Raw genomic sequence first — 19,655 nt, forward strand, 5'->3', positions numbered from 1 at the left:
AAAATAGCACTGTTTTGCTTTTCCTTTAAAGAGCTGTATTTTTCAGAGGATACAGGTTTTTGTCGGTATAAGTGATTACTTTTAGAATAAGTACCTGACATGTAATCAATAGTTCTTCTTACTGGCTTTTTGGATATTCTACATATTCAAACATTCATTCTGAGCATGGGTTTTGCTGCATCTCCTCAAGGTAAGACAGATTAAAAGGTTCATATGTGTTTCTCTCAACAGAAGATAAAAAATTAAAACAATGGCTCTCTTTATTTGGAAAGCAATCCCCTTTCCTCCAGGAATTGTTAACTGCATTTCCGCTGCCTCTGTGGCTATCTTTGAGTCACAAATCACTTGGGATGGTTTATATGAAGAAAATATGCCATTTTAAAAACTATAACATATATTCCACTTATTCATTTCCTTTTAAAGAAGAAGAAAAGTGTACATTTATTTAATCTTTTTTAAAAAAAACTAAAAGAACTGTAAAAATCCTAAAATACCCACCAACATTAATCATCTGAAATATCTCGATAAATTTTTATTCCTCGTTTCTTTTCTCTTTGTGGTCTAAAACAAAGAGTTCTTTTCTCCAAGGAAAACTTTAAAAGATAGAGCCAATTCTCCTTTGTCTGAGATAATTTGTATGTCACTTTGGATAAGAGGCATGCCAAAATATAACCCTGCACTACCATCAATTGTAGTATTATGTATGAAGCTGAATTAAGTTTTCCTCAGTACTCAGTCCTAGTAAGCTATGTAATAAATAAGGAAATATATCATTTTCTAACTATTTTAAGCCAATGCATCATACAGAATTGTGGATATACACGAATGAACCATTATTGATTATCTACAGGAGATATTTATCAGCAATTCTGAAAAGAAGTATTATACATATTAACATTGATGACCAAATTCCACAACACACTTAATATAAAACTGTATATAACCATTTTGGAAGATCATTAAATGCAGTCAGAGATTTCTGATATGAAAAGTACAGTTAATAAGGCTAATAGCTTATCCATCAGTAACCACCCTAGAAAGGAAATTTTCTTTAGGGTGCAATTCCAGTTGTTTTTCCAGTAACCATAATGACTTTATCCTTACCCAGTCACACTATCTTGATAGGTGATGCATAAATTCTTACTACTACAAATTTATGAAACATACTTTCCACAATGGTATGATTAAACTGTCTTTATAAGCCAAATTAGAAATTTTATACAACAGCTGACACTGAGTTGCTATATCACATGTGATTTATCAGACAATTTGATTTCCAAAAAGTCAGCAATTTTGCCATCTTCACCCTTATTCTATTTAATTCTAATGGTAAAAAGCATAAAACATCAACAGCTAAGACCCACTGCCTCCTTCCTGTATGCAAGGTGCTGCTGGGGAGGCATTTAACATTGATTAGTTCATGTTATCCTCCCAACAATCCTATGATACAGGGAACATTATAATTCTTATTTTATAGATAAGAAAATTGAGGCACACAGAGGTAAAATAACTTGTCCAAGGTCATACTGCTAATAAATGATAAAGATGAGATTGAAGTGTATACACTCTGTTTCCAGACCTTGATTATAATCATTGTGTCTCCCTGTAAACTGATGTTCCAGAAATTTATACAACTCTGACAAAAACAGAAATCATTAGGAATGACATAAGTAAGGAATCTTCAGCCTTAAATGGCCAGAATATACTCCACTGTGTATTTGTGGAAGAAAAAATAACCAAGTTAAAGAACATGTACAACAGACTAGAGCCTTATTCATTAAAACTGTGCCTACATGGTAAAGTACAATGAGAATTTTTTTAACATTTCCCTTTCTAACATTAGAATGGCTCAACTGAAACCTTTTTCCATGTTTTTCATATGTACACATTTTTCAAGAATATATTAGACACATAAGCAAAAGGCTATTACAGTTTGATTTAATAAGTCTTTATTGATTGCTTACCATGTACTATAATACAAATTGGATATATAAATATGGTTAAAACATGAATTCAACACCATCAATTCAAAAATGAGATATATATGTATATTCAATAAAAAGTAATAACAATGTGATAAAACACAATGAAGGAAGTATTTGCAAAGTGGAAGGGTGGCACATTGAGCTGGAATGGTCTGCACTGCAACAGAGGAAGTAGAAAGAAAAGTAAGGCTTCCTAAGGAGGTAACATCCTCAGCTAGCACATAACTGATGAGACAGATAAATGGGTAATAAAGATCATTGGAGCAGAGATCTTGGACAGAGAAAATAGTACATGTAAAGGCACAAATATATGATCAGCATGGCACAGCCAGTTGAGAGAATTCAGGCAGGCGGTATGGCTGCAACATAAAATTCAAGGCAAGCAGTGAAAAGAGATGAGCTGGACTAATGACTAAATCATTAAGCTCCTTTGGAAGTACTCAGACTCATGATGAGGATCCACTAAAGGGACAAGAAGGCTAACAAGTCTACTGTATTCATTCCCGAGTTGTGGTTTCATCTTCAAAAACAGATATTCAGTAACAGTATTTCCCTAATTTTCAAAGTGTACCATTTCCCATCCCTGCCTGTAAAGGAAAGTTATAACAACAACAAAAAAGTATTCTAGTTTCTAACTATCAGACTGTACTGAGTCCACAAATTACAAAGCATAATAGTGCAGTAGACCTTGGGATCAACAGAATTAGTTTACTTTTAATTTCTTAACAGCAAGAACTTAATGAAACATTACAATAACATTTAATTTTAACTGAAGCAATCTCGAATTATTACAGTTTAGTTCTGGATAAAACAGTTAAATGTAAACTATCATAAACAACTCTGAGGAGCAGGAAATCTACTACTTTGACTTCAAACTCTAATCTATTCCCATTTAAAGGCAAGTGAGAGTCTATATTTGGAACTAACATAAAGTAGTAATGATACCTATCATTTACACAGTGCTATACATTTTCAAATTCCTTTATATTTATTATTTTATTCTTCTCATAAGTTTATTACGAAGGTATCATTTCTTCCATGCAATCAAAATTGCAGAGAAAATTCATGCACAGCGTGACAGGGCGGTTTTTCTTGCTGAACAGACAAATTATCTAAGACCAAGCAACATGAAATAATAGCCCATGTCCTATTCTGGGAGATACATGCAAGACACTATATGACACTCAGCTCTGAGGAAGTCCAGTAACAGTTACATCAAGGTTTATTTTACATTGGCTCCTTAGCCAATGCCAATCCCAAAACAGACTTTAAAAAACTATACATCTAGAGCAGCACTGGTGATACATGGTGAGGGAGGTGGGTAAACCTCATTTTACTACCTGAAATGCTAGCTTAAGACATGTCAGAGAGAAAAAACTTTATACAGGGGCAGATTTAACTTATTACAAAAGACAAACCTCAATGACAATGTAGATACAGGTATAGATGTAGGTTTGAGATTAATACTGGAAGGTAAAGGCATAAAACTAAAGGCTGAAGTTAAGTTTTCATTCCTACATGAGATCAAGTAAGATTCCACTCTTAAACCACAGTTCAAGATGTCCAACAAATGCCTGAAAATTCTTAGAATCAGTAAAAGTTATTTCTATTCTATGCATCCAGTTTATTTTCAATCTTACTGGATTTTAAATTTTAAATGTTTTCTGAAATAAGGGAGGATTTAAATTAGCTAACTAAACAAATAGGAAACAAAAAATGAAAAAAGAAAACCATACCTTTATATCGAAATTACAATCAAGTCTTCTAATTAACACGATGAAAGCGCCAGATGAATTGTCTTTTACTGGTGGAGGCACTATGGGTTCACAGGCATTCTCTGGTTTTGAGTTAATCAAAAAACCCTGAAAAAGAATTGGTAAAAATTATCTTATCTGTTTCAGTCAATAAATCAATCAACCTACTTCTACAAATGTCTTTTCAATTTGTCATGTTTTGCATTATGCTAGATGTATTATCGGGCATCTACAATTGCTCACAATCACAGAACTTCTAAAGCAGCATTTGCTTTCATAAAGCATTTAGTTTTCTAAAATAAGTTCTATCTTTTGTATTGAAGTTAAAAAATAATAATAATAAGCAAACGCATGCATAAGCCAATCACCCCAAACACAACCACTGGTATATTTTCTAACAATATTTGACATTTTCAAACCAAGCAAATATGTCTTAAAAATTAACTTTCTTTCATGTTAGCAGACAATGAAATGCACATAATAAATACATTTATAGAAATTTATTCTGCAGAAATGCTAGCCTGAGTATGTAAGGTGTATGTGGAAAGACAGTTATTGGTACATTATTATTATTATTATTATTATTATTTGAGATGGAGTCTTCGCTCTGTCGCCCAGGCTGGAGTGCAGTGGTGCGATCTTGGCTCACTGCAAGCTCCGCCTCCCGGATTCACGCCATTCTCCTGCCTCAGTCTCCAAAGTAGCTGGGACTACAGGCGCTCGCCACCACCCCCTTCTAATTTTTTTGTATTTTTAGTAGAGACAGGGTTTCACTGTGTTAGCCAGGATGGTCTCGATCTCCTGACCTCGTGATCCACCCTCAGCCTCCCAAAGTGCTGGGATTACAGGTGTGAGCCACCGCGCCCAGCCTCGTACATTATTTTTAATAGCAAAAACTGGAAATCACATATATCCAAAAGACAGCTTTTTAAACAATTATAGTATATTTATACAATAGGTAAATAATGCAGCCATTTAAAAAAATGAGGAAGACCTGTACACACTAAACTGAAAAGACGTTCACAAGATAACCATGACTTTAAAAAGTAAACAGCAAGTTGCTTTCAGGAATGCAGGATGGTTTGACATAAGAAAATGTAGTAACAGGCCGGTCGCGGTGACTCACACTTGCAATCCCGGCACTTTGGGAGGCCGAGGCAGATGGATCACCTGAAGTCAGGAGTTCAAGACCAGCCTGGCCAACACGGCAAAACCCCGTCTCTACTAAAAATACAAAAATTAGCCAAGCATGGTGGCACATGCCTGTAGTCCCAGCTACTTGGGAGGCTGAGGCAGGAGAATGGCTTGAATCCAGGAGATGGAGGCTGCAGTGAGTCAAGATTGTGCCGCTGCACTCCAGCCTGGGTGATAGAGTGAAACTCCGTCTCGGAAAAAAAAAAAAAAAATCTGGTAACAGATTAAAACAGAAAAATCAAATGACTATCTTAACATATGTGAAAAGTGAATAAATACATAAAAAGATGATCAAATTCATTGATTTCATTTATAAAGGAAGGAGGCAATTAAAGCTATGGGACAATGCCTTAACAACAGCTCTGTATGGTCCCTGAACTGGTCACACTAATCATCTATTCCACGGGATATGGCAATTTCTCCTCCCTGAAATTATATCGCTCAGCTTGTGATATGGAAAGTGTCTGTACATATCTTGGGTATAAAATGTATCACTCTTTCATTTGCTCATGTAATAGCTCCTCTTCTTAATCCCATAAAGCACCTTTTTTTGCAAGGAAGTACAACTGTGGTCATCCTTCCAATGATGAATATTTGCTTTATTCTTGTTAAATGTGCACCCTGCTCTGAGTGCCTTTCTGCAAACACTTTTTGCTTCAATGCCAAATAACATAGTGTAGGAAATCTTTTTCAACACAGTTATTATAGCAATTAAACACAAGCCATATAGGTTGGCTTCCAGTTCCAAAATGGTGATGCAGAAGCAAGCTGGTTTGACTCCCCCACACAGAAAAAGGAAAACAAATATACAGCAATGAGATTATGGCCAGAAATAAGCCAGAACTCAAATATAAGGAGAGATCATTCCCAGGGCCATAGAGAAGTAAAAAAATCTCCCAGCAGACAGAGAATTAGACTTGCACATCTACGATGCCCCTCCCCCCATTTTGCCCAGCACCAACTGCAAGGAAAATTTCCCCTCAACTCACTGTTTCAACTTACTGTAAAAGTAAGACCAAGGTGGAACCAAATTGCCCACTATCTTGGGTTCCCTAGGAGGAGATATGTCCCTTCCTTAACCCACAGAAAGCATCACAAGTACCTAAAGGGAGAAATATCCATGAAGTAGATAGAGACTAAGACGGGAAGCAGGACTACAATCCCTAGCCCTATAAAGGAGAGCCCTCCTTTGTAACTCTACCAAAGGAGATGCCAAATCACAGTAGTTATTCAGTAGCACCATACAGTAGGTTTGTCCCACAGGTCCACTGGGCATAAACATCCACAGCTAGCCTTCCCACACTGCCGAGATATCCCCATTGGGACCTGCCCCTTTGGGAAGGGCAACACTTTGATAATTTACTAGAGCCAAGGTGAACCTAAGCTTTAGGCACCACCTAAAGCCAAAAAGGAGGCAGTAACCTAGCAGTAAATAACCTCTAACCAAACACATCCAATAGAAACCAAAGCAAGCCAGACAGAGAAGAACAGAATAAATAACTAATCTTTCAATGCAAAGACACAGATATACATCCACAAGAAACAACAGCAAGCAGGGAACCATGATCCCCAAATGGACAAAGCAAGAAACCAATAAGCAACCCTAACAAGATGGCAATATGTGAACTTTTTAAGCAAGAATTCAAAATAGCAGTTTTAAGGAAACTCAGTGATCTCCAAGATAACACAGAAAAGAAATTCAGAAATTTATCAGAAAATTTTAACCAAAAAATTGAAATAATTCTGTTTAAACCAAACAAATTTTGGAACTAAGAAATGTATCTGCTGACCTGAAAAATTCATTAGAGGCACTCAACATCAGAATGGATCAAGAAGAATCAGCAAAGTCAAAGACAGCCTATTTTTAAATACACAGAAGAGAAAAAAGAAAAGAGTGAAAAGCCATAAAGATCTCCTACAAGATAAAGAATATTACCTCAAAAGACCTTATTCAAAAAAAAAATAAAAAACTTTACAAAACTTGAGAAAGATATAAATAACCAGCAACAGGAAGGTGAGAGAACAAACAGATTTGACCCAAATAAGACTACCCCAAGACATACTCTAATCAAACTCTCAAAGGTCAAGGACAAAGAGAGGATCCTAAATGCAGCAAGAAAAAAGAAGGAAATAACATACAAAGGAGTTCCAATTCATGTGGCAACAGACTTTTCATTGAAAAACAATACAAGTCAGGAGGAAGTGGAATAACTAGAGAAAGAGAGAGAAAGAGAAAGAAAGGAAAGGACAGAAAGGGAAAGGAGAGGGAAGGAAAAGGGAGGGGAGAAAGGGGAGGGGAGGAGAGGAGCAGAGAGGATCATAATGAAGAGGAGCAAAAAGCAAAAAGTGCAGGGAGGTAGGGAGGGAGGAAGGAAGGGAGGAAGAAAGGAAACCTATCATCCAAGAATAACCAAATCCAGTAAAGTTTTCCTTCAAATATAAGAAACAAAGTTTTTCCCAGATAAACAAAAACTGAGAGAGTTTACCACCACCAGGTCTGTCTTACAAGAAATGCTAAGGAAAATTATTCAGTCTGAAAGAAAAAAGACTAACGTGCTAAAATAATTAGGAAAAAAAAATAGTTGAAGGTCTAAAACCCACTGGTAAAATTAAGTACATAGACAAACCCAGAATACTCATACCATAATTGTGGTGTGCAATCCACTCATAACTCCAGTTATGTTCAGAAGACAAATCTATTTAAAACAATTATTTAAAAGAAAGAAAACAAACAAAAAAAATTATAGCTACAGCAACATAGTAAGAGATAGGTAATATAAAAATATGTGAACTGAGACAACTAAAAGCCAAAATGTGAGGGATAGAGTTAAAGTGTAGAATTTTTGTTTCCATTCTCATTTGTTTCTATTCTTTTCTATGTGACTTAAAATGTCACCCTTTAAATAACTTGTTATAAGATGGCTTTGTAAGCCTTATAGTACTGACAACGCAAAAACCTGTAACAGATTCACTAAAAATAAAAAGCAATTAATTAAAAAGCACTATCAAAGAAAATCACTTAACCACAAAGGAAGACAGTAAGAAAGGAAGAGAAAAATTACAATACAAAAAACAATCAACAAAACAGAAGTAAAAGTCTTAACTCATCAATAACACCAAATGTAAACGGAATCCATTCTCCAATTAAAAGGCACAAAATGGCTGGATGGACAAAGAAACAAGACCCAATACTACGCTGCTTACAAAAAAACCACTTCACCTATAAACATATACATAGTCCAAAAGTGAGGGGTGAAAAATGAAATTCAAGTAGTAGTTACACTTGTATCAAATAAAACAGACTACAAATCGTCAAACAGTATAAAAATAGACAAGGAAGATCAATATATATGATACAAGGGTCAATTCTGCAAGATGATATAACAATTATAACTATTTATGCAACCAATATGAGGCAGCCAAGCATATGCAGCAAACATAAACAGATCCAAAGGGAGAGAGAGACTACAATACAATAATAGTAGGAAACTTTAGCACACCACTTTCGGAAATGTACAGATCATCCAGACAGAAAATCAACGAAGAATCAATAACCTAAAGGTCCTGACATTAACAGAACATCTCACCCAACGGTTACAGAAAAGACATTATTCTTATCAGCACATGGAACATTTTCAGAATATACCTCATCTTAGGCCACAGAACAAGTCTGAAAAATTCAAAAAGTAGCAATCATACCACTATCTTTTCTGGCCACAATAGACTACAATAACAAGAAGAACCTTGGAAACTTCACAAATGTATGGCAACTAAACAAAATGTTCCTGAATAACCAATGGGTGAATAAATAAATTAAGAAAAGAAATTTAAAATTTCCTGAAACAAATGAAAATGAAACTACCACATACCACAATATATGGATACAGCAAAAGCAGTACTAAGAGGGAAGTTTATAGTAATAAACGTGTCAGAGGTGTCTGAACCAGAGCAACTCCATCTTGAATAGGAGCTGGGCAAAAAATGAGACTGAGACCTACTAAGCTGCACTCCCAGATGGTTAAAGCATTCTAAGTCACAGAATGAGATAAGAGGTCAGAAGAAGACACAGGTCATAAAGACCTTGCTCATAAAATAGGTTACAGTAAAGAAGTCAGCTAAAATCCACCAAAACCAAGATGGTGACGAGAGAGACATCTGGTCTTCCTCACTGCTACACTCCCACCAGTGCCATGACACTTTACAAACGCCATGGCAACTTCAAGAAGTTACCTATATGGTCTAAAAAGGGGAGGCATAAATAATCCACCCCTTGTTTAGCATATCACCAAGAAATAATCATAAAAATGGGCAACCAGCAGCCCTCCAGGCTGTTCTGTCTATGGAGTACTCATTCTTTTATTCCTTTACTTTCTTAATCAACTTGCTTTCACTTTGCGCTGCAGACTCATCCTGAATTCTTTTTTGTATGAGATCCAAGGACCCTCTCTTGGGGTCTGGATCAGGATCCCTTTCCTGTAACACCACCAGTGCCATGACAACTTACAGATGTCATGACAACATCAGGAAATTACCCTATATGGTCTAAAAAGGGAAGACAGAAACAATCCCACCCCTTGTTTAGCATATTATCAATAAATAATCATATAAATGGCCAACCAGGAACCCTCCGGGCTGCTCTGTCTATGGAGTAGCCATTCTTTTATTCCATCACTTTCCTAATAAACTTGTTTCACTTTACTCTATGGACTCACCCTGAATTCTTTCTTGCACAAGATCCAAGAACCCTCTCTTGGGGTCTAGATCAGGACCCCTTTCCTGTAACAAATGCTTATATCAAAAAAGCATAAAGATTTCAAATAAATCACCTAACAATGAACCTCAAGGAACTAGAAAAACAACAGCAAATGAAACCCAAAATTAGTAGACAGAAAGAAAGATCATCTATTCCAATTTTTCGGTATACAAAAAAATGGGAAGATTGGAAGCAGATTGCTTGAGTTCATTAGCTTGAGACCACCTGGACAACACGGTGAAACCCTATCTCTACAAAAAATATAAAAATTAGCTGGCTGTGGTGATGCATGCCTGTAGTCCCAACTACTCGGGAGGCTAAAGTGGGAGGACTACTTCAGTCCAGGAGTGGAAGGCTGCAGTGAGCCGAGATCACACCATTGCACTTCATCTTGGGAAACAGAGTGAGATCCTCTCTCTCAAAAAAACCAAATGGGAGGGTATAGGGCTGATCAATGAATAAGACAGCTTTCGAAGTTATATCTTAAATGTTCCTGCTTTTACTATTAATGTTGATGATTATTACAACAAACATAATGTCTGTTTTTTATATATATATATATAAACATCTAGAAAGAAGTTTCATGAATGTGTTGAAAGGGTTAGCTCCTTTGTACAGGCTCCAGTCTACTGTAACCATTGATAAGTACCACTTCTGCAGACAGCCAGAAAAGACACTTTTATCTTATGGAGATGTTTGTTTTTATTTATTTTTTTTATTTCTTAGATCACATAGGTTAAGGAGAAATATACTCCAAATGCCTAGTTTTTCTTCTCTTGGTTTTGGAATTTGGGTTGTTCCATCTAAATACAATATATCTTATTAAACATCCACTATACCTTTCTTTGTATCATCAGAATAACCTGATTGCAAATAAAATTTCATTTACATATAAATTAATAAATATCTTCTTCCAAAGTTTACTACTTCAAATTAATCTGCAGACACAAAGAGTTTGCTAGTGACCTTGCCGTTAAAAGAAAAAAGGAGGGAGGATGGCAACAAATCAGTGTCCAGAATAAAGCCAGGAAACAAGATCAATAATTTCTTTTTTATTTGAATTGATATGGAGAGATTTAAGCAAAGGGAAATCATAAAAGATGCAGTTGACATTCTTTTTGTCTTTATCAAATTTAGTTCTTAATAACAATAGCATAACTGCAAACATTTAATGACTGTAACCTTCAGTTTTATTTTACTTAACACAGTACCGATTTATTAGGATTTTGATTTTATGATATTCCAGCTCTACGAAGAAAAGATCATCTGGAGTGTGCCTCTCATTTGGTACACACAGATACTGCGTGTTCACTCAATGGATATAATACCTTGACATTTCAGAAAACAAAATGAATGTGCGCTCTGGAGGACAATGCCTTTTAATTGATATGTTACTGTCTTTGTGTGTTTGCATTGCTATAAAGGAATACCTGAGGCTGGGTAATTTGTAAAGAGGTTTATTTGGCTCATAGTTCTGCAGGCTATACAAGAAAACACACACACACGCACACACACAAAAGGCATGGCACCAGCATCTGTTTCTGATGGCCTGCTTCCACTCATGCAAGGTGGAAGGTGAAGGGGAGCCTGTGTGAGAAGAGATCACATGATGAGAGAGGAGAAGAGAAGTGCCAGACTCTTGAACAACTAGCTCGCACAGGAACTAAGAGTAAGAATTCATTCACTGTGGCAGAAGTCACCAAGCCATTCATGAGGGATCCACTTCCCTGACCCAAACATCCTCCCATTGGGCCTTACCTCCAACACTAGGGATCAGATTTCAACATAAGGATCAAATATCCAAACAATGGTAGTTAAATTCACACTAATACTACAATCACATCATCATTCAAAAAAAAAAAAAAAAAATTTCCAATCAAACATTGCCATTCTAGCTACATGCAACAAAATAGTTTCTCTAAAAACAAGAATTCTAAGTAGATTGTGCTTACACTAGCAATGCATGTCCTCTACAATTGCCACATAATCAGTACAACCCAGTAAAGAAGATTTATGCATAATTCATATTCTATAGTATTTGACAAATCCTGTAAAAACATAAAGAGGTTAAAATGTAATAACTACAGAATTCTTAACAAAATCTTTGACAGCAAGAGTTCAGAAACAAATAGAAAAAATAAATCCATGAAAACCAAACAGTCATCAGAAAAATTCTCCTTTAGTATTATAAACAAACGTAGGCCGGGTGCAGTGGCTCACACCTGTAATCCCAGTACTTTGGGAGGCCAAGGCAGGCAGATCACCTGAGGTCAGGAGTTCGAGACCATCCTAGCCAATACGGTGAAACCCTGTCTCTACTAAAAACACAAAAATTAGCCAGGTGTGGTGGCACATGCCTGTAATCCCAGCTATGTAGGAAGCTGAGGCACAACAATTGCCTGAACCCAGGAGGCATAGGTTGCAGTGAGTTAAGATTGCACCATTGCACTCCAGCCTGGGTGACAAAGCGAGGCTCCATCTTAAAAAAAAAAAAAAAAAAAAAAAAAGGAATCAAGACTAAGAGGAATTCTTTGGTAATGAGACAAAAAACGTGCTGTTTTCCAAAACATAACAAACACAACCACAACAAAGACCCTCACTCATTCATCACTTACCACAGCACTTGCCATTTGCAATTTGTCATTATAATTCAGTTTATAGTTGAACACAACCTGGTTAATTAAAGTTGATACAATTTGCTTATCAATCTGATTAAAGGGATCATAATGATGGAAATGGTCAGATCCTAACTAGAGGAATTATTTCAGTACTCAGAATTCAAAGAGAATGGCAACTGGCAAGAAGGGATAGTGCAGGCAAACAAAGGTAGGGAGAACAATTATAATGCCTTAATAAGGGTACTGTTATTGCCATTAGTTATTCTGTTAATTTCAAAGGTGATGATTATTCATTCACTTGTTTCATGAAACAGGGAATATATCAAATGTAAAATATAATGAATTATTTTATTACTTATCACTTACAGAAGAAGGGAGATATTACTGAATTCATCAAAGTGGCTGGACATTCTTTTATACCAGCAGTATATAAAAATACCTGGTTTCATATTCTTGTCAGTTGTGGATATTGTTAGACTCACATTTTTACTAATTTGATGTGTGAATTGGCATCTAGATATAATGTATACAAGCAGACATATTTAAAAGATGTTCACTAAAAAAGAAAGTAAAAAACTGGCATCTACCAGCAAATGAATGAAAAAATAAATTGTGGCATATCCATAAAATGTAGTATGCAACAGTTAAAATGAATTAGGAATATGTAATAACAAAAATTTCAAATACAGTGTTAGATGAAAAAGCAAGTTTTAAAACCAGAGCAAAGAAAATTTAAATGGAAGCACAACGTTTATAGATGTATATATGGCAGAAAAAAATATATATGTATGTATGTTTTGTAACATAAATGGGAAAGATATACATAAGTTTCAGGATAATGATCATCTATAAGGAGCGAGGTAAGGGAACAGAATATGGTAGGATAAAAAGGATGTTTCAGTAGTATCTGTAATATTTTATTTCTTCTTTTAAAAATACTAACCTCTAGGTAGCAGATATACAGGATGCTCTGTTATTCTTATACTCTAGTCTATGCTTGAAATATTTCAATTTTTAAAAAGTGAAAGCAATCTAAATGTCCAGTGACACAAGGGATTGGTTACATTATGGTGCAATTCAAGTACTATAATAAATTGCATAATTTTGAACGATGATATGAATGTATGGATTTTTATATGGAAAGATATCCATGATATTGGATATGCCATCCAACATACTGCCAATTTTTTAAGTTGCAAAATAGCACATATAAGTGCATAAAATGAAGGCGTGAATGTGTCTATACAAGTTCACACAGTTGTACCCAAACGTCTGTCACTATCTTCAATTGTAGAATTATGTATGATTTTCATATTCTTTTTAAACTTTATTGATATTTAATATTTTATATATTTGTGGGGTGCATGTCATAATTTGTTTCATGCATAAAACGTGTAGTGATCAAGTCAGGATATTTGAGGAATCTATTACCTTGAGTATTTATCATTTATATGTGTTGAGAACATTTCAAGTTCTTCTAGTTACTTTAAAATATACTTAATACATTATTGCTAACTATAGTCACCCTACTCTGTTATGGAACATTAGAACTTACACCTTCTATCTAACTGTATGTTTGTATCCACTGACCAACCTCTCTTCATCTCCCCCTCTCTACCACACCCTTTTCCCACCCTCTGGTATCTATCGATCTACTCTCAATCTCCATAAGATCAAATTTTTAGCTTCTACAAATGAGTGAGAACATTGGATATTTGTTCTTTCTCTGCCTGTATAATTCCACTTAACATAATAATCTCTAGTTCCATTCATGTTGCGACAAATGACATGATTTCATTCATTTTTACAGTCAAATAGTATTACATTCCATGTACATACTTTTAAAAATTCATTAATATATTCATGGACAGTAGGCTGATTCCACATCTTGGCTATTGTGAATAGTGATATAGTAAACATGCAAGTGCAGGTATCCCTTGGATACACTTCTTTTCCTTTGGATAAATAGCCAGTGGTGGGACTGCTGGATCCTATGGTAGTGCTATATTTAGTTCTCCTCCATCCTCTTTTCAGTTTTTTTTTTTTTTTGAAATCACCATACCATTTTCCATAGTAGTTGTACTAATTTACATTCCCACCAACAGTGTATGAGTTCCCTCTTCTCTGAATCCTTGCCAAAATCTGTAATTTTTTTGTCATTTTAATAATAGCCATCCTAATTGGATTAAGATGCTATCTCGCTGTGGTTTTTACATTTCCCTGATGATTAGTGATATTAAACATTTTTTTCATATGCCCGTTGGCCATTTGTACGTCTTCTTTTGAGAAATATCTGTTTAGATCATTGGTCCTTTTTAAAATCAGTCTGTGTTTTTACTGTTGAGATATTCAAATTCCTTATATATTCTGGATATTAGTCCCTTGTCAGATGGATAGTTTGCAAATACCTTCTCCCATTCAACAGGTTGTCTCTTCACTCTGTTGATTCCTTTGCTGTGCAAAAGCTTTTTAGTTCAATATAGTCTCATTTGTCTATTTTTCTTTTTGTTGTCTGTGCTTTTGTGATCTTAGCTGTAAAATCTTTGCCTAGATCAATGCCCTGAGGTGTTTTCCATATGTTTTCTTCCAGTAGTTTTACAGCTTTGAGGCTTTAATTCTTTAATCCATCTTGAGTTTATTTTTGTATATGGTCAGAGACAAGGGTTAAGTTTCATTCTTCTGTATATGGATATCCAATTTTCCCAGCATTCTTTACTGAAGAGACTGTCCTTTCCCCAACATATGTTCTTGGCACCTTTGTCAAAAATCATTTGGCTATAAATATGTGAATTTACTTCTGGAGCCTCTACTCTGTAGCGTTGGTCTCTGTGTCTGTTTTTATATCAATACTATACTGTTTTGGTTCTTATAGCCTTGTTACATATATGTGTGTGTATGTAATATGTATATATGTGTGTATATATATGTATAAATACTATATATACACACACACACACACACACACTTTTTTTAGATGGAGTCTCTCTCTGTTGCCCAGGCTGGGGTACAGTGGCATGATCTCAGTTCACTGCAACCTGCATCTCCTGGGTTCAAGTGATTCTCCTGCCTCAGCCTCCCTACAGGTGCCCACCACCATGCCCAGCTAATTTTCATATTTTTGGTAGAGACGGAGTTTCACCATGTTGGCCAGGTTGGTCTTGAACTCCTGACCTCAAATGCTCCACCCACCTCAGGCTCCCCAAGTGCTGGGATTACAGGTGTGAGCCACCACACCCGGTTGCCTTGTAATATATTTCGATGTCAGGTAGTGTGATGTCTCCAGCTTTGTTCTTTTTGTTCAGGATTTCTTTGGCTATTTGAGGTCTTTTCTGGTTCCATATAAATTTTAGGATCGTTTTTTCTATTTCTGTGAAAAATGACATTGATATTTCGATAGAAATTTCATTGAATCTGTAGACTGCTTTGGGCAGTATGGTCGTTTTAATTATACCAATTCTTCTACTCCATGAGCCATATTCTTTTTCATATCTATATCATCCTAATTTTAATGGAGCATATATCCCTCTTTTAATGAGAAAAATATTTTTTCATGAGCAGAATAACAAATTAGTCCTTTGCCATATTGAACTAAGAAAGCCAGTAAGAAAATCTAATAAAAACTACTTAGTGAACAAAAAAGATGCCCAGTAATGCAATGAGAAAATGAAGGGAGTATGGCGATTTATGAAATAAAGAACCTGAGTCTCCTTTGACTTCCTCTATGTGTGTGTGTGTCTTTACCTCCCCTCTTCTCTAAGTGATAACTTGCCATGACAAAATAATTATTTTCTAAATCAAATGAAATGCTATATTCCTGCTTGATTTAATAAATGAATAAGCAACCATGACTTTGTGAAATTAAGAGGAAAGGGTTTATTTTAGAAGCTCAAAATTCACTACAAAAGTATTCTTTTTATATCATCTAACTACGTGCATTTGAAAATGTCCTTAGACCTTAGAATTCTTATTTCATGTATAACCAGATGGTTTTACTCTTTATTTTGACAATGCTATTTCTTTAGTTATCCTTTGAAAAAGGAACTCTGACCTTTGTTGTAGTTTACAAACTGAGGGTGATACTGTAACATAAGGGTGAGGAAGTTCAGCACATTGAGCCTTAACCAGGGCTTTCTTCACATCACAAAACCGTGTAAGTGGTCTGAGAGGAAAAATACACTAAGTGGCACTGAGCTTCTTTCCTGCAAAGAAAGCAGGCAAAGGAAGTAGCACAAATAAACCATCCAAACCACCACAGTTCTTTGCAATGTTTGCATTTTCCTTCACCGGGGGAAAAAACTCTCTTCTAATCTCAAGACTTTATATTAAACGAAATCATTTCCTGTAATAAGAATTTTGAAATTAACCAGTAAATTGCTTTCAAAGAACAAGCCTAGTTTGTGGAAAATTAACTGGTGATGATATAGGGCACTAATTTAATGAATAATGATGAGAGGAAATAAATTATATATTATATAAGAAAAACCACTTATTTGCAACTTTGTTCTGGATAGTAGGAACAGTATAGTCTAGGACAAATCTGCATCCCATGATCGTCATCTCCTCTGTCTTCTTCTTCTTCAACACAAAGAATATACCCTGACTACCAGGTTACAAAACACAGTATATGTGGATCATGGTAAATCTAACCCAAGAGTTGTGTTGCTGAAAACGAGATTTGCCATTGATAATTATACTCAGGTAATCTGACACTCGGCTTACTGATCAAAGCTTCCTTATCAGAGATAAATCTTGTTTTCAATTTTTTAACAATCATTATCTCCTCCACCTATCCAGGCACTTCCTAAAAATATAGAAACAAGAAAACTGGAGAAGCTTGATTCTCCTGAGACTAGCCCTCAACGTGTAACTAAATTATTCCAATTACACTGATAATAAAAAGTATAGCAAGAGACCTTGCTTGCTAGCATTACACATCTACATGTGAAGTCTTGACTATTGTCTTGTTCTATTTTGTGTTTCTATAACAGGACACCTGAGGCAGGTTATTTATAAAGGAAGGAGTTTTATTTAACCCATGGTTGTGCAGGCTGTTTAGGCAGCATAGCACTGGCACCTGCTCAGCTTCTGGTTAGGGCTGCATCGAAACATGATGGAGAAGGCCAAAGGAGAAGTGGGCATACGTGAAGAGGGACCAAACCTAAGGGATGTCCTGGCTTTATAACAACCCACTCTTGAGGGAACTAATCCATTTTGTTAGAGCTAATTCCAACTAGCCAGAGAGAGAATAGCATCAAGCCGTTTCATGAGGGATCTGCCCCCATGACCCAAACACCTCCCACTAGGCCCCATCTCCCAACACCCCCACACTGGAGATCAAATTTCAACATGTGATTTGGTGGGGATGAAAAAACCATATCCAAACCATAATAACTACTCAATAATGATTCTTTAATACTTGGTTATCCATTTGAAAAAAGTAAAAATAGAGTTGTATGTTACATTATACAATAATAATTATTGGCCTCCTAAGCATAGAGTGGGGGAAGGGGTTAGGGGAAAGCTAATCTTTACCAATTTTCTGACGACATAGGAAAGTATATTTATACTGCTAAGAAACATTATTTATCTTTTCAAAGACAAAACATGTTTTCCAAAAAGAACAGTTGTGTCGTTCTGAATTTTGCCCAAACATATAAATACACTGTTCAAATGAACTGTAAACTAATTACTAATGGTACTCAAGGTTACAAGGTCTAAAAAGGTTGTACGGAAAAGGTAACTTCCTAAACAGCCAATTAAAATATAAAACTACAAACACAGCACTTACCTAGATAAAAAAATAAAATCTTTCTCTTAAAACTTCTGTAACACTGATGTGCCATATTTTAATCCATGCAAAGATTCACATTTTTGCATTAAAGCTCAAATAGCTCAAAATTCCTTGGCTTTGTCATTTTCTTATGCTTGAATAGTATTTTTTAAAATACAGGAGAGGACAGAAAAAGGCTTTAAATACAATTAACCTAATATTGGGGCATATATAAACAGAATGCAAACACAGAATTTCAACTGATATGTTATACTATAAATATCTGATGTCTTATAAATGATTCTGATGGAATACAGGGATGTTATAAAAGCTACAAAATACAGAACATAAATTAGACCTACAAAAACTATCTCACCTAAACTCTCCGGGCAGAGTTTAAAAGTAAGATACTTTGGGCCGGGCACAGTGGCTCACGTCTGTAATCCCAGCACTTTGGGAGGCCAAGGCAGGTGGATCATGAAGTCAGGAGATTGAGACCATCCTGGCTAACACGGTGAAACTCCACCTCTACTAAAAATACAAAAAAATTAGCCGGGCGTGGTGGCAGGCGCCTGTAGTCCCAGCTACTCGGGAGGCTGAGGCAGGAGAATGGCGTGAACCCAGGAGGCTGGAGCTTGCAGTGAGCCAAGATCGCACCACTGCACTCCAGCCTGGGCGACAGAGCGAGACTCTGTCTCAAAAAAAAAAAAAAGTAAGATATTTTGGCCAGGTGCAGTAGCTCATGCCTATAATCCCATCACTTTAGGAGGCTGAAGCAGGACGATTGCTTGAAGCCAGGGGTTCGCAACCAGCCTGGGAAACATAGCAAGATTCCATTTCTAAAAATATTTAAAAATTAGCACAGTGGCACACTACTATAGTCCTAGCTATAGTACTATAGTACTATAGTATAGTACTATATACTATATAGTACTATATATAGTGTGTATATATAGTGTATATATATATAATATACTATGTGTGTATATATACAGTATACTATATATATATATATGTATAGGAGCCTGAGGTGGGAGGATTGCTTGAGTCCAGCAGTTGGTGGTTTCAGTGAGCTATGATCATGCCACTGCACTCCAGGCTGGGCAATAGGGCAAGACTCTGTCTCAAAAAAAAGTATTTTTCAGGTAAGTCTCTTAATATATTTTTAAATTAACTTAGTTGTACTTTTAATGTATTTAATTAATTGGTTTTACAGACATTACACTATAGTGAGCTATCTCACTTCATTATTATCAAGTCTTTGTAAACAAATGTAAATCTTTGCATGGCTGGCATTTTGAATTCTGATTCTGGGCAATGGCAAAACCAGTCATGCAACTATAAAAGCTACCCATAATAATCCAGTAATTTTGTTGGAATATTTCACTTCTCTTCTTGCCTATGTCACAGTGCAAAAAGCAGACAAATATCTAACATCATTTTTTTTTTTTTTTTGGGCCAGGCAGTGAATAAGCAAATTTGTCAACATATCTTTTAAATGTAAACCAAATTTATAGTAACTTATTAATTGAGGAGCACCAATAAGATTATGCTTATCAAGAATTAATAGAGCTCTTTAAA

General features: G+C 35.6%; 1 protein-coding gene across 3 annotated transcripts in view; it reads right to left on the reverse strand.

The window, feature by feature from the left end:
• The window catches only part of RNF13 (ring finger protein 13), a 160,649-nt gene that overhangs the window by 93,953 nt on the left and 47,041 nt on the right, over positions 1 to 19,655 (reverse strand). For all 3 annotated transcript variants that reach the window (XM_008008740.3, XM_038002735.2, XM_038002736.2), the window contains exon 4: positions 3,722 to 3,847. In XM_008008740.3, coding sequence (XP_008006931.1) covers positions 3,722 to 3,847 — 126 coding nt within the window. The remainder of the gene's footprint in view (positions 1 to 3,721; positions 3,848 to 19,655) is intronic.

This window comes from Chlorocebus sabaeus, chromosome 15 (assembly GCF_047675955.1).
Source record: "Chlorocebus sabaeus isolate Y175 chromosome 15, mChlSab1.0.hap1, whole genome shotgun sequence".
Lineage (NCBI taxonomy): Eukaryota > Metazoa > Chordata > Mammalia > Primates > Cercopithecidae > Chlorocebus > Chlorocebus sabaeus.